Source organism: Lonchura striata, chromosome 31 (genome assembly GCF_050655825.1).
Source record: "Lonchura striata isolate lonStrDom1 chromosome 31, ASM5065582v1, whole genome shotgun sequence".
In the NCBI taxonomy this organism is placed as follows: Eukaryota; Metazoa; Chordata; class Aves; order Passeriformes; family Estrildidae; genus Lonchura; species Lonchura striata.
Window position 1 is genome coordinate 4,439,023 of NC_140733.1, and position 15,150 is coordinate 4,454,172.

Consider the following 15,150-nt stretch of genomic DNA (forward strand, 5'->3'; position numbering starts at 1 on the left):
TTACTCGAGTGCTTTTGTTCCGCGGGTGAATTACGGACAGGAGTAGGGGACCACGAGGATAAAGGGAAGTGTTCCTTATCTTTGGGTGATGAGTCAGTAGACTCAGCGGAGCATCCGCTAAACAAGGTTTGCGTGGTCACTCTGACTCCTAATTTTGGAGTGACATGAAGGCAGTTCTGAGCTGCCTTCAGGTTTCTTGTTCTTGCAGCACCTTTTGCAGTGTCCTCCCCCACGATTTGAGGCTCTTGCTGGAGCCTGAGCACATGACATCATCCGCGAGTGCCTTGGTGCATTATTCCCAGCATTCCGGGTGGAGAATCTCCACGGGGCAGTCAATGGCCCCTATTTGCAGCATTCGTATGACTGCACAAAGTCTTTAGGCTTGCAATCAATACCAAACTGCTTATGCAGTTGCAGTACTACCTTGACGAGGGCTTCCATCTCGTCGGTACGGGAGCGTCCTCCCTGCCGAAGTCTGTCCTGCCGCTCCGGCCGCCTTTCACTTGTCCAGCGTGAATCCCGATCCCCCGGCCGCGCCTTCCCGTGTGTCAGGGGGCGTGTTCCTGGATTTAAGCACCACTTGTTGCCTCTCTCGAGGCAGGGCGACCGGTTCGAGAAAGACACGACGACTAACTTACAGGTCATTCAGGCCAGTCACTCATGAACACCAATGTGGTGGATGGCAGAATGGCGTTTATTTCCTCTTTGAATGGCCTTAAATAACTATCGTCTGCTTACATCATCACTAATCTCCTATTGGTTAACTAGACTGGCAGGGCAGGGCCCTATCTTCCCGTACATTGCGGCAATCTTCCGACCAAACTTCCCTGTCTAACCACACATGGAAAACTTTTGACTATACAGGATCCTGTGGGTCCATTGTGCCCCAGACATGTCAATGGGTGGCCCTGTTGTAATGCCAAATATCAAAGAGAAGCACAAATGACACAAAGAACACATGGCAAAAGAGGAAGAGGAAGAGGAGAGGCCCAGTGATGAAAGGATGTGGTGAAACACTGGCACATCGAGTGAGCTACACTCCCATAACCTCCAGGCTAGATAGGTCTGGGTCTCACATTCTCCTCTTGGTTTATTTAAATTTTATTTATTTATTTACCTTTTTTTAAATCATCAAAATAAAATATATACACTTAAAAATATGTAATCAAAATTTCAAGATACAATCAAACACATTTATTCAAAACTACATCTAAAGATCAGAACATATGTACATCTGTAGCTATGAAGACTAAAGCATAAATCCTATTCTTTAAACACTCTTCAGGCAGGCAACAGCTTCTTCCTGAGCTTGGAGGAAAGAGATCTCTTCTGGACAGGAAGCAAGGACTTTGTGGGTAAGAGAACATTGGAAGTGTCCAGAGAAAACTTCTCAGTAAGACTGTGACCAGTCAGATCTGCAAAATGAAGACACAAAGTTTAACAGAGGCAGCAATGCAAACCTAAAGCATCTGGAGCTCCGTATTTCATGGGACTCATTTCCTGCCAGTTTCTAAACAGCTGCACAGGGAAACATGCTCCTGCCAGCAGACACTTGAGGCAGGCCCGGGGAAAACCCTGACCTGCTTCCACAGGGCTGCCACAGGAACAGCCTGGCCTCTGGGCTGCCCTGGGACAGCAGGGAGCCCAGAGCCCTGTGCTTTCCAGGAATGGCTCAGCTGCACATGCACCCTCCTGCTCCTCTCCTGCCCCACAGCTGAGCAGCCCTACAGCTCCAGGGGCACTGGGAGCACAGCTCATTGCAGGGACACACGCAGGGCACAGCTGTTCCCTGGCAATGTGCACAGGCTCTCTGGGCTGCCACAGGACCCTTCCTCGCACCAGAGAGTGGCCCAGCTCCCCCTCACCTCTGTGTGAGGCTGAGCCATGCTCAGCCTTCCCCTTGTCCTCAGTCTGGAGTTGCTTCAGGTCCCATGACTAGGAAGGGCGATGGAGAGAGCGGGGGCAGATGCACACCCTTCCTTAGGATTTTGTCATTTTTGGCACAGCTAAAAAGGCAAATCTGGAGGTGTCCAACTCAGCATAGGTCAGCTTCCTGGAGAAGATCACGTCTTCACCAGCCCAAAATTTTGGACAGGTTTTCCTGCACGTGTGGAGGCTTGCTGGCAGCACACTTCTTCAGCTTGGTGCCCATCACCTCGTAGAGGGCAGAGGCAAGCTTGGTGGCCACCGTGCGGACGTTGGCGCTTCGGACAGGCAGCGCCTTGTTGTCCAGGAAGGACCAGAGCACGGGCAGGGCGTCGTGCTGGACGACTTCAGGGCTTATTGCATAAACCCACTGCACAAGCACTGCCGGGAGAGAGGCACAGCTTCTTAACCACCAACCTCAATGCAAACAAGGCTCTACCTCTGCTTTTGCTTCTTGGAAGCCTCTCTGGCTAAGATCAGCAAAATAGCGCACAGAACCCCGTGATCCAGAAATGGGCAAAGCAGCTGATCATCCTTGAAACAGAACCACCAACCCCTCAGGACTAAATCCTCCAACCAGAGCCTTGTCCCTGTTGCAGACTTTGTACTTTTACTAAATTATTTCATAATCTCTTTCTGCATGAACAATGAATGAAATGCCAAATTGCCTTTTATTTCCATTAAGAAGTTGTCTAAACCCACAATGAAGAGTTGGAAATGCACCGTAGAGAGGAAATGGAGAGATTTCTAATAAAAGGGGTGATTCCATTGTTGTAACTTTGAAGTCAAGTGCCAAATCTGGCTCTTCCCTTTGCTCAGTGGCACACAGCAAAGGGCAGTATTAGAACACACTTCAAAGCTCCAGCCCACCAGGGATGGCTGCTGCTTGACAGTTGGATTAGAAACGTCAGTGACAGCTGATGTCTGTGGCAGAATGCTCTTGTGGCTTCCAACAAAGACCTTTTTCAAACCTCAGGGTGTCTTAGATAATTACCCAGACCCCACTGATGGGGCATTTCAGCATCTCCACATTTTAAAATGACATTTTAATGCCATTTCCCCTCCCAATGTTAATTGCATTTTTTCTTAATAATGCACAGTGAAATAGGGACATAGAGGGAGAAAAATGCTACACAGGGCACTGAAATGTAACAAAACCACAAGTGTTTTCTCATATTGTCTCTGAAATCTGCTCTCTGCTCATTTTCTGAATTCAACTATATCAAACACAGACAAAAATTTACTACCAACAGGCTCCTTGCATGGCAGATTGGGCTGAGAGATCAAAACCTGATATGATCTGGAGACCATTCTTATTTTCTGATCAGGCAAAGTGTTATCTAGTAGCCATTTCTTATTCTGTGGTGGAAGAGACTTCATTTTCTTTATGCTGTTAATCCACCAGCAGTCATCAACATCAAAACAGCTCCTGAAAGTACCCAAAACCAATTCTACTAAGCAGGAAAAGGATGATGGTACCCACTTTAAAATGAGAATTCAATTGAGTTTAAATGTAATTAAAGATATCAGTGACTATTGAAGGTGAGGAACAGCTGTCTGTTCCTACTCAATCTCAGAGAGAACATCTGCTTTTTCTAAAGTAATCCTGATTTATGGTTAATTCCTTAATTTGAAAAGGAGATCAAAATAACTGCCAAACTAAATTCCCTATTGCTGGAGATCTACTTTATTCAAATGCTCTTTAAACATTCTCTTAAACAATGCTCTTTGACATTCCCAATCACTGAACATGCCCTTTTGAGACACAAAGTGTATTAAACCTTGTGTTTAAAGAGGTTGGCATAATTAGCAGTGCCATTAACCCACCTAAAGCAAGGCTATCAATCGTCTTCTCTACTCTATATTGAGATTATTGTTTTTCCATTCCTTGCCTATTGCTGACATAGCAAGCTCCTCTGAGGAATCAATGATCAGCTGCCTTTGTAGCATTTTGGACAGTGCTGACACAGGAAGACGCTGTTTGCACAGCCTGAAATGCTCAGTGCAGTGCCACTTGGACAGCACAGCCAGGGAGCCTCAGCACTCTGCCTCTGCCCCTGTGCCCCCAAAGCCTGCCTTGCACTAAATCCATGCCTATAATTTGTCTGTTGTCTTTTGACCTAAGCTGTGACCCCCAGGCTCTGCCCGGTTCAGCCTCATAACTTTCCAAGAGAAAAACAAGAATTCTGTGAGGACAAAACATACTGATCCCCTGAAACAGCATTTGCCACCGTTTTCCCTAAAAGATCACAGATGTCCCTGAGCTTCCAGGAGAGGAGCCAGCTGGGGTATTTTTAGCCCCTTCCTTTCCTGGGGGTGGTTCTGAGATGCCCCAGTGAGAGCTCAGCCCCCAGGCCCAGCGCCGCCCCCATCTCAGATGCTGCACAGCTCTGCAGCAGCAGGGAAAACCTGCCAGAGACACCTGCCCTGGGCATTGGGCAGGGGGGACAAGCTCAGCACCTCCTGATTTGGAGGAGCTACTCTGCTGTCTAATCCCAGGCATTCCCTGTGAATGCTCCCTGGGAAGACCTCTTGGCTTCGAAGGGGAGGCCGTACCTGTGATACGCTCCGCGACATCCAGCAGAGCTTGGCCACTCAGTTGGCTCCACTGGTAGCTGAACTCTTTCAGCAGTGATACTTTATCTACAAGTGAAACACATGCTTCTGCTCACTCTTCTGAGGTCATAGCAGGAAGGACAGTGGGGAGGGAAAGGGCAGGGGCAACCCCATTTTATAAAATAAAGTACATTTCTGCTGACTTTTGAATCCTTTTCTTCTTTCCTTCCAGCCTACTTGGCAGGGCTTAAAATTCCAAAAGAAAAGCTCTCCTTTCGCATTTGTAAATTCAAACTTGTCTGCTGTACCAGGAGCTGTGTTCAAACATTTCACATCAGGGACCTCAAGAGCTCAGTCACATGTAAACAGTGAAAAGGTTTTGCATCCCAGAGCAAAAAGGAAGAACCCCCATCCTTGGGACACAGAAAGGCACTGAGTCAGGCAGTTTGTGAGTTCACAGAGCAGCTGAGGAAGAGAAAGTGGAAACTCCCTTCCAAGAGATGCCTCTTCAACACTCCTTTTTTCAGGCATATTTCCCCAGTGCATCATTTTCAGAGCTGACATAAATCTGCAGGGCAAAGGAATTTAGAGCAGCCCTTGCCTATATAGTTATTCACTCTAGCCACCTTGCTTCATGCAAAACAACATGTGGAACAAGGCTGGGTTTACACCTCTTTGTTATAAAGAAATGAACTTGGTGAATCTTAAGTTCCCCTCTGAAAACAGAAGACAAGGAAGAAAAGTGGAAAATAGGCAGCTAATGCCTACAATGCAGAGCCTTCCAGGTGGCTGCTCTGCAAAAGATCTGAGGGCCAGTGTCCCTTCATGCCAACAGCAAAGCTGTTCATTTGGGAAGTCAGACGGGGCCCAAGCAAACTCCAAAACCCCTTTTGCCTCTGAATTGTAGCGAAGCTGTAGTCCAGGACTCTCTCTTCAGACAAACAGCACAGAGCTAATGGCTCCGGGACTTTTGGGAAATGCTGATCACATTCAAGCCTCCTGGAGGACTGGTGCATAAGGGCTGCACCTCCACAGCTTCTGGTGGGTGTCAGCTGGAGCGTTCCACAGCCAACAGCAGCTATCAAGGCACTCAGCGGTCTCTTGTGTTGGAGAGACAGAGATGCAGTTGAGGAGAGTCCATGCCAGGGCTCAGCCTTACCTAGATGAGTGATGGATTCTTCCAGTGCTTTCACAGCTGCAGCACGAATCCTGGGATCCTTTGAGTTCAGGCTCTTTGTTATTCCTTCCACCAAATCAATCATCACCGGGTTCAAGGCATCTTTCAGGATCCCTGTGATTTCAGCCAGCACGTCCAGCGCCTTCTGCTTCACTTTCTTGTGGCCGTCAGATATTCTCAGGACAAAATAATCAAAAATCTGTGATGAGAACAAACAACATGAAAGCTGGATTAAAATGTCCTTGTTTGAAGAGTGGATGTAGCAGTTAGCAATGTAAAAGATGCAAGTGATCCTTTCTGTCAGGTCAGCACTTGCTGGCACAATGTCACTGTTTTCCTGCGGGCCACTCACTGGAATGGTTGGCACAACCTCATGCTGCTTGAAAGATTTTCTTCTGTTTTTAAGAGGTTTGGTTGGGGACAGAATCGTTCCTATGGTATTTCTCTCCATCTATAAACCATGAAATCAATTCCATTTATTAATGCAAAAGACTATGTTTGCTTCAGAAGTATGGAAGCAGATGTTTACAATGTCTGGTTTTCTACAGTTGCCTCAAGTACTGAGGGCAATGATGATTTTGCCAAAACTATGGCTGGAGGAGATCTGTTTTCTTTTCCTTGTCTCAGAACCAGTGTCTGGAGAAGTGCAGGGCTCTGATCAACTCTTCCAGGATCCCAGACCATTTCTCTAAGTAACAGGTAGACTTCTGAAATTCAATCTGCTCTACAGCTCTCATTAGAGCAGGTTCAGTCCCTTGACAGCCACATTATCAGGCACCTTTTCCTGGAAAAGGGGGGAAAGCAGCTACTGGGAGGAGAAGGCAGAGATGTGTCCTTAGCTGTTTTCCTCCTTCTCCAAAGAAGGGTGAGCACTGTCTTTACAGGGAGGAATAGGAACAAGGATGAAAATGTGTAGCCAGAGTTGTGCCTGTACAAGACAAGATGGATGATATAGAAGTATTCTTTTTAAAAAAATGGGTTTAAACCAACCTAGCCTGATACTTCTCTTCCTACACAAATCCATTTTTGGTCTAGAGAATAATTGCCATGCTTCCAGTGGCTGCATTCCCTGCACTTAACCCAACTGGGAGTAGGAGAGAGCAGCAGTTAGAGCAGCAGAAAATTCTGTCATCATCTGGTGATGAACAGCATCAACAGGCACCTGCCAGACAAATACAGCTGGACTGAAATAACTTGTCCTGAAGCCTGGACCTGAATTAAATTTGCCTGGGTAAGAGGGACCAGCGTGTCCCAAACAGCCAGCATGGAGTGTCAAGACACACTGAATTAACTTTACTGTTACAGGCTTAGGAAAGGAGCTAAAGGAAAGGAACAACGAAGATGCCCTACATACCTGGACAATGTTAGTGGAGATGAGCTGGGGGCTGCTTTTGCACAGGTCTTGGAGGAGTGCCACTCCTTCCATCCGTGTCTGAAAGCCCTTGGCTTTCAGGAGATTGTAAAGCCTCTGGAGCAGCTCCGTTTCTTCCACTGCTGGAGGTAACATCACCTGGGCTTTTGCACCGTGTAGGAAGTGTCCATCAGAGGTAGATTTCACCCTGACAAATAAAACCAAATTAGAAACCTGTTGGTGATAACACCTTCGGTTAATTGTGAGCAAAACATCTTGAGGAGCTTTCCTAATTATGTGATTTCAAGCTAGAAAATCATGAGGCTCTGAAGAACAACGTGGGCCTCATGCCAATCACTACAGGAGACAATATGCAAGTAACATTCTCGCCAGTTCTCATGCAAGAATACCAAGGATGAGATGCATCTGATCTATCTTCAGATGGCTTCCAAGGCACACAGCTCACATTGCTTTGTGGAGAAAGAGAGATGCTACTTCCAAGTTCAAATGCCTCCTCATATGGGACGTGTTTGTCTTATAATAAGGAACACTCATCACTCTGGAGAAGTGTCTCTACAACCAGGCACAACAACCTGGAAAATTAGCTCAGATGCATCTGAACAGATGAACAGGGCTGTATTTGAATGATTCAGAAAATCAGTAACAGAGGTATAAACTGAAGTCAGACATCCCAGAACTGCGCTCGCATTTCATTTGATTCCCTAGAGACTAGATCCACAGCTTAACAACCCCACTAGGAACAATTCTCCTGGATCAACCTGTCTCTTCCATGAGCATGGGAAGATGCTAGCTATGCTACTAAGGCATGTGGTCATTTTCCTGTTGCCGCTGAGCATGACAAAGCTAAATAAATCCCCTCTGTTATCAGAGAACAGGTACAAGTAGCTCTGCAACTGCCAAGAAGAGACAGCAAGGAGCAAATTCCTGTCTTGAATGCTGATTGCACAGGACAAAAAAAAACCAAACATGCTGTCCATCAAACAAATTATATGAAGGACAAGAATATCAAAACACCTGTTGACCAAAGTTGCTCAGGAATTGCCTTACTACTCACTACTCAAACTTGATACTGTTTGAGGGTAAGAAAACCATGATTCAGCCAGGCCAAACCACATGGATGAGAACTGCATCTTTGTGGAATGGCATCTTGCTTCTAGACTGGGCCTTCTCATCAAAACACCCATCTGAAAAAGACTCCACTCAGATAAACAAAAACCCTGTTTGAATTTTGAAGTTGTGTTCAGCATAATGCAGAGGTAGACATTTTCTTATTGTAGACCATTTGTAGGGAAAGGAAACAATCTGTGGAACTGGTCACTGCCAGAAAGATTTTCCTGAGGAAGAGACATGTAAACTTGTCATGTGCTTTCTCACATCTAACAGAAGTGCTCAGTACCGTTTAGTAGAAGACAATGTGGCCTGGGGCTTCTTCGAGCCATCGCTCCTCTTCTTCATTGGCTCCTTGACAGATGGGCGTTCACCCCTCTGGTTTTCCATCCCCTACAAAGATGCAGAGAAACCCTGTCAATTTTTAGAATATAAAAATGTAAATTCCCTGTTTAAAACACAAGTTGGAACCAGGATCACTGCTACCAAGACTTAGGGAAACATTTCCTAACTTACAGATGGAAACAGACCAGAGATTCAGTGATATCAACTCTTTGTTTTCAATAGCCCGAGGCAGGTGATGTGCCCTACCAGACTGAGCAGAAGTCTAAAATCCCAAATTCATTAGTCTTGAATATAAATGGGAATAATGAAAACTGGTAGGCAACGGGTGTTCTTAAAGGAAGCAACAGAAAAAACTGGACTCTTTTGGGGCTGGCCCATTGTGTTGGAAGTCAATTTGGTTCAACACTCACTCTCCCTGGGCCTGCACAAAGGCAAGCTCCCTTCTATAATGTTGCTAAAAGAAATAAAATCCTCCCCCAAATAAACAAAGGATTTCCCATTGGATGCTGCTGAATTCACCAAGATTCTTCCAGTTCCACAGGGCTTGACAGCAGGGCAGTATTCCCAAAAGACAGACAGTAATTGTAGTAACCAGGATTGACTTGGACATCTTCTGTATGTTTGGAAATTTTCTTGCTACTACTACTTGCAGTGTCTTTTGCAGAGACTCTGTTATCTTCAGAAGCATGATTCTCACTTAATTGCTTTCCTGGGGGCAGAGTAGGGAGACGGCAGCGGGGGACTTACGCTTAAATGTAAATCCATTTTCTCCTCTTTCCTCTTTGTGACCAATATTCAAAATATTCAAAACCCCACTTTTTCCCTAATAATATCAATTCCTTTGTGGTCTGCAGATGAACAGGCTGAGGATTAACAGCTCATTGCCAGAAGCAAAATGATTCACCACAAGAGGAATGACATAAGGACAGATTGGCTGTGTTTGATCTCATATTAGCAGTGGCAATACTTGCACAAAGGAGACATTTCTCCTGCCAAACACTTACTTTCTTCTTAATTCTTGTCAGAATATCTTCCAGATCACGGGTGGAAAGAGATTGTTCCAAAAACGTTTTAAATTTTTGATGATTGAGAAACAGTTTCACCATCTCCTGTCCATAATGCCTAAGGAAGGACGGCAGGAATGACAGAAGGAAGGGAGGGAGGAAACAAAGGAAAGGTGAATAAACAAAGGAAGAGTGTTAACAGAAGAGGCTGATACCTTAAACTCAACAGGTGCAATCCTTGCATGAGAAGGCATCACCTACTCAGCAAAGAGGGAGATGTACTTCCTCTTGACACTGCACAGTGCTGTCAGCTGAGCACAAGAGGCAAGAGAAGGTGGGGCAACAGAAAAATACCATTTCACTCTGAAACTGCGGGTGTGCTTCTGTGGGATCAAAGATCCCAGGGAACAAGCAAAACACATCTGCTGTGTTGTCAGAGCCTATTATCAGTATCCTTCTACCATTGCACAATAATTTGTCTTTCTTTAACAGGGAGGGAAGCCAGGGCAAAACACCTCATGCATCCTATTGATTATTCTATGCTATATGTATGCACAGGGGCAGCTAGTTGCTGTGGTGTTCTTGGCAGCTGTTAATGGGAATTTCACCATCCAGGTAAGAGGATCTTGGTGGTTTGGGTTGATTTTGTCACTAGGAAACCACCATTTTCGTGCTGAAGAAATCTGGAGGTCACTGAGCCACAGATAACAGCATTGTAGAAATCTGCAGAGCAGGTTTAGAATGACTGACTATGTTGGCTAAAGATCCCTGAAATGTTTCTAGGAAAGTCTTAAGTTAATGAGAAATGGATGTTTGGGATCCTTCAGGGATGAACATTAGTCAACACTTTGTCTTTGTGTTGTGCACCTAAGGCCAAACAAAACTGTTGCACTGGTTACTCTGAGCTCTTTTGATCTCAGTAAAGAATCCTTCAAGCCACAGGCAGTTGGCAATGCTCCTTTTTGCTGGCCAACCTCAGGTTACCCAGTACAGTCATTTCCAGGCAGCCCAGAGCAGTGGGCACAGCACCAAGGCTGACCGAACTCAAGAAGCGTTTGCACAGTGCTCTCAAGCACATGGAGTGACTCTTGGAGTGTCCTGCACATGGCCAGGAGATGGACTTGATGACCCTGATGGGTCCCTTCCAACTCAGCATATTCCATGATGCTGTGACCCTTATTCACACAGGGTGGCAACTTCATATTTCCTTTAGTTCCCACTCTTCTGTGGTTTTACCTTTCTAGCCAGACACAAAATGGTTTTCCTCTTTTAGGAGGTGAAATTAAGATCATTACCTTGTGTCCTGGTGACAGTCCTGAGCGAGCTTCCCTGCCACGTGTGCCAGCCTCTCAGCCCTGGGTGTGCCTGCCAGCTTCGTGACTCCAATTCTCTGCACCAAGGACAGGAGGAGCTCGGCCGCGCACTTCCGCACCTGGGCGTGGCGGCTCCTGGGAAGAAGAGAGCAAACCCTGGGCACAGGGAGAAGGAGCAAGAGGAGCACGGGCCTTGGCCAGAGCCTGCTCCCTGTCCTTGCTGGGGGAAGCAGGCCTGGGCTCTCCCTGCAACTTCAGACACCTGTCGAAGGTTCTGTCCTCAGGTAAACACAACGTTAGCATTGTACAGAAGGACTGCCTGCAAGGGAGAGGGAGGAATTCAGTCTCCCTGCACTACCTGATACTCCATTTCTTTCACAGTATTTACTCTGAGAAAGATTATTGAAATAGATTACATATGAATTATTTAGAAATTAAGGACAATTCATGCTGACCCATCAGAGGGCACCCACTACACAGAGCTGCAGCAGGATGAGCCTCTTTCCACCCATTTATCCCCAAATCTGCAGACCTTTGGGAAAAAACAAACATAGGGAAAACATGTTGTGGGCTGTGAAGTTGCAGAATATCCAGCAATGCAGCATGTTTCTTCTGTAAGGCTTGGCAAGGGAAACATCTGAATGTTTTACCCTGTTCCAAAGCTGAGGAAAGGGTAGCAGGCAGTTTAGCCAGGTTGTCTTGTTCTAGAGAAAGTGTCTCTTGGCAACTATCCAGCCCAGCACCAACATTCAAGGCAGCATTTGCTTCAACTGTCCCACGGCAGTTGGCCTGTGAAGGTGCCTTTCAAGTGATTCATCATGTCAAGGCTAACATGAAACACCAGTTTGAATAGGAAGTAGAGTTCTATGGCCAGGACAGTCACACAAGACTCCTTTTGGCAGGAGCTGTACCTGCTGTGCAGGCTGTGCCACACCCAGCAGATTCTCCCCCATGTGCTCCACACCCCAGCAAGCACCCTCCTTATTTCTCCAGGTAATGGCATCATGAGGAGACGTGGTTTTCCCAGGGCCTCTGTGGTTAGCGCTGTGAAATACCAAACACCTCTGACAGCTGCAATTGCACTTGTCCCTCTTCCCACAAAAGCACAGCGCTCTATCCTTAGCCTTTGCAGGCACTTTCACTTCCCCAGCAGTCACCACCTCTAGGAAAATCTGACAGACTGCGAGAACTCCAGGAAGCAGCAGGAAGCTGAGTCAGAGGAGCTTCAGTCTGGATATCAGGAGAAAGGTTTTTCACCCAGAGGGTGGCTGGGCACTGGAACAGGCTCCCCAGGGCAGTGGTCACAGCACCAAGCCTGACAGAGTTGTAAAAGCATTTGGACAACAATCTCAGGCACTTGGTGTGACCCTTGGGCTGTTCTGTGCAAGGCCAGGAGCTGGACTCAGTGGTCCTGATGGGCCCCTTGCAGCTGTCCATATTCTACCCTTCTGTGATTCTGAGAACTAAGAGGCTGCAGGAGGGCAGAAACAGGTGACAAGAGGAAAGAAATGAGGTTAATCGGAGAATCAAGTCACTGAGTTCACAGAAGATGCAGAATACAGGACCCTTCCCTCCCACCATTCCATTCTCTCATGCCTTCCCCCACCCACACAGGAGAACAATTTCACTAAAAGAAGAAGAACCTACTTGGCTCCCATGTCCATGAGAGCAGTCATTGCTCGTGCAGGAGTCACATTCTCCACCATGATCCCCAGGGCATGACAGGCTGCTTTCTGGACAAACTCTGGGCAGTTCCACACCATCTGGAGAAGGGCTGGAGCAACCTCATCCACCTCAGAGTCCATGTCCTTCTTCAGGGTCGCAAAGAACTCTCCCAGAGTGACAATTGCAGAGTAGGACACCTTGGAATGGAGGTTGGTCACCTGGGGAAGTCATGAGGGGAAACATAAGAATCACCTTGAAAAGAAAACCACTTGCCTTCAACAGAAGTCCCAGGAAATGACAACACGTCCCACTGTGTCCAGAGGAACATAAAAGTACAACAAGGGCAGAAGAGCACAAGCATGGAAAAGCACTTACTCTGGCACCAATTTCTGGCCTCAGACCTGCATACTGCAGGCCTAAAAAAAAGAATTCGCTAAAATGTTCTACTTAACCCTTCTAAAATGTCCATGGCTTTGATTTCAGGCTCTTTTACTAGAAAACTGAAGCAAGGGCTGCTTTCAAATCATAAAGGCACAAGTCATAAAGATAAAAGAGTCAGGTCCTCCAGTTCAAAAAAGCAACACCAGCAACTGAAGCACTCAGCCAGGAAACAGAAAACACAGGCGCAGGCCTACAGACTAATTTGCTGAATTACAGCTTGGGCAGAGATTGGGACTCTGGCAAAAAACGTCATTAGTGCCTCCGTTTCTGCATTTGCACATTGCATTATAAAGGCACCACACTCAAAGACAAGTGTCACATACCCAACCTCCCAGTAAATACAGCTCCATGTACACACAGATCCTACAGATAGCTGACAGACATTAGAAATAGAAGGTCTAAAACCAGAAATGAAGGCAGACCCTGAGCACACATGGAGAGGAAGAAGCACATACCTACTCTACACACCGTGTATGAAGTATAGGGGACAATTCAGAACAATGTTCTCACCTCACTGGTAACTGCCAAGCAAACGTCACGAAGTCTACAGAGCAGGACCTCTGAATGGGACTCAGCCAGGTGTTTGATGGTGAAGAGTCCCTTCTCCTTCAGCTCCCTGAAAGGCAAAAGATTGATTTTTCTCTCCACCAAGGCAGCACCCTCTGAAATTACCAGGCTGACAGCTCAGTCGAACAATGGGAGGTTCTTTTCAAGGAGTACATGAAATCGTGGAACGCGTTGCCACAGGATACTGTGGCTGTCAAAAGCACACACAGATCCAAGAGGCAAAGAGAGGGGTTTCATACTCTTCATCTGTGGCCATTTAAGAAGACAGTCGTTCTGAAATCTCTGGCACATGATGCCCCTCTGTCACTCCTTCCTAGAAGCTGTGAGACCGGACCATGCTGCTGTTTCTTGTCACCTCCCTGTACCTGTCCCTGAGACACAGTCCCATGGGGCTGTTCCTGGGACATTTTCCTTCTTTGTCAGCCCCAGCAGGCAGTTCTGCAGGGAGAGTCTGCGCTGGCACTCTGGAGCTGAGTTTCCACTCTGCAATCTAGGCCTCTCTGTCACCCCCTCCACTCCACCTCACACATTCCTCAAAAAAGCAGCAGGATATCCCAGAAGATTCCACCCCTGGGCAAGAACTGCTGAAACTCTGGCTTTTCCCAAAACCCCCTACCTAAAACAACCCCCACAACAGCAACATGCTATTTAAAAGGTGCAAACAACTCCATCTCCCAGCACTTGCTTTCTGCAGGCCCTCAGCTAGAGGAAGGTCTGTGAGGCATCAGGGCTGCAGCACAGGGCTGGTGACCGATCCCACAGACACCCCTGAGTGTCATCCTGACCCCCACAACTGCAGAAGCTCTCTGCACCTCACAGGGCACCAAAGAGAAATGGGGAAGAGAAAGGGCAGAGCAAAGGCGACTGCACAAGGAGATGCATCGGGGCAGATTTTTCATGCTTATGCCAGTGTGAATGGAGGCCTTACTCCTGTGTGAATGAAGCATCCACCAGAGAGTGATCAAAAAGACACCAAAAAGAAAACCAATATCACCTAACATTTGCGGGGTTATCACCTCTGGACCTCCTTCTGCCTGTGTATAATTTCAAGACACGTGGTGAGTATTGACAAAACATCTCAGGCCCATATGAAGCAGTGAGAAGGAAAAAGTAGAATTCAAAAGTGCAAGATTCTTAGAGGATTTTATTTCTTTTTCCTTCTCTTCTGCCATGAGTCCTTCAGGAGTAATGAGGGACTTGAAAGCACAACTCAGTCGGTTTCTCAGAAAGAGGAACTCCCTGGAGCTGCTTCTGGGACTGCCGTGCAGGAGGTCACGGGGAGACCCTGTCACCTGCCATTGCTGGCAGCAGCGGGAGCAGAGAGGAATCTTACTCGGTCCCACTGGGTCAGTGGCCCAAGGCACCCAAACCTGCACTCAAAACTACTGCCATCCTGCTTCTGCCTTCAGCCAGCAAATCATCTCATTCCAGAGCTTTCTCCCTTCCCTCAAGATTTCCTTTGCAGCCCCATGGAGCAGCAGGCAAAGTGAGGAAACAGCATGGAGCTGCTGTAGCTGGAGCACTGCTGCCGAGCAAGGCTGAGAAAAGGCTGCTCTCAAATCTTTATCCTCTCAGTGCTCTGCAGTGGTTTCACCAGTGCCCTTTGGCACTCTGGGCTCTTGGAGCTCAGAGACACCAGCAAGACTCACTTCTAACCAACCTTAGTGCTAAGAGGGA

The 15,150-nt window shown here is 47.0% G+C and overlaps 1 protein-coding gene across 3 annotated transcripts; it reads right to left on the reverse strand.

The window, feature by feature from the left end:
* Window positions 1-1,648: 1,648 nt before the first annotated feature.
* On the reverse strand, window positions 1,649-10,940 carry LOC146764769 (TOG array regulator of axonemal microtubules protein 2-like). 3 transcript variants are annotated; one of them, XM_085563835.1, is made up of 4 exons: window positions 8,428-10,940; window positions 7,014-7,218; window positions 5,642-5,858; window positions 1,649-2,307 (listed from the first exon to the last, which is right to left on the reverse strand). In XM_085563835.1, exons 1-4 carry the CDS (start codon window positions 8,526-8,528, stop codon window positions 2,072-2,074), a joined length of 759 nt encoding a protein of 252 aa, XP_085419961.1. In that variant the 5' UTR covers window positions 8,529-10,940; the 3' UTR covers window positions 1,649-2,071. The 3 variants fall into 3 exon arrangements, 2 of the variants coding, with proteins under 2 accessions (XP_085419961.1, XP_085419960.1); XR_014950570.1 differs by having other exon boundaries at window positions 2,168-2,307; window positions 4,483-5,858; XM_085563834.1 differs by having other exon boundaries at window positions 2,164-5,858.
* Between the last annotated feature and the right edge of the window lie 4,210 nt (window positions 10,941-15,150).

Bases quoted from the DNA above. Each gene is read 5' to 3' on its own strand.
- LOC146764769 (XM_085563834.1), bottom strand. From the start codon at position 8,528: ATGGAAAACCAGAGGGGTGAACGCCCATCTGTCAAGGAGCCAATGAAG. The intron at 7,219-8,427 runs GTACTGAGCACT...TTTATTTGTCAG, and splicing joins ACATTGTCTTCTACTAAACG to GGTGAAATCTACCTCTGATG. The intron at 5,859-7,013 runs GTATGTAGGGCA...TTCTCATCACAG, and splicing joins TCTCCACTAACATTGTCCAG to ATTTTTGATTATTTTGTCCT.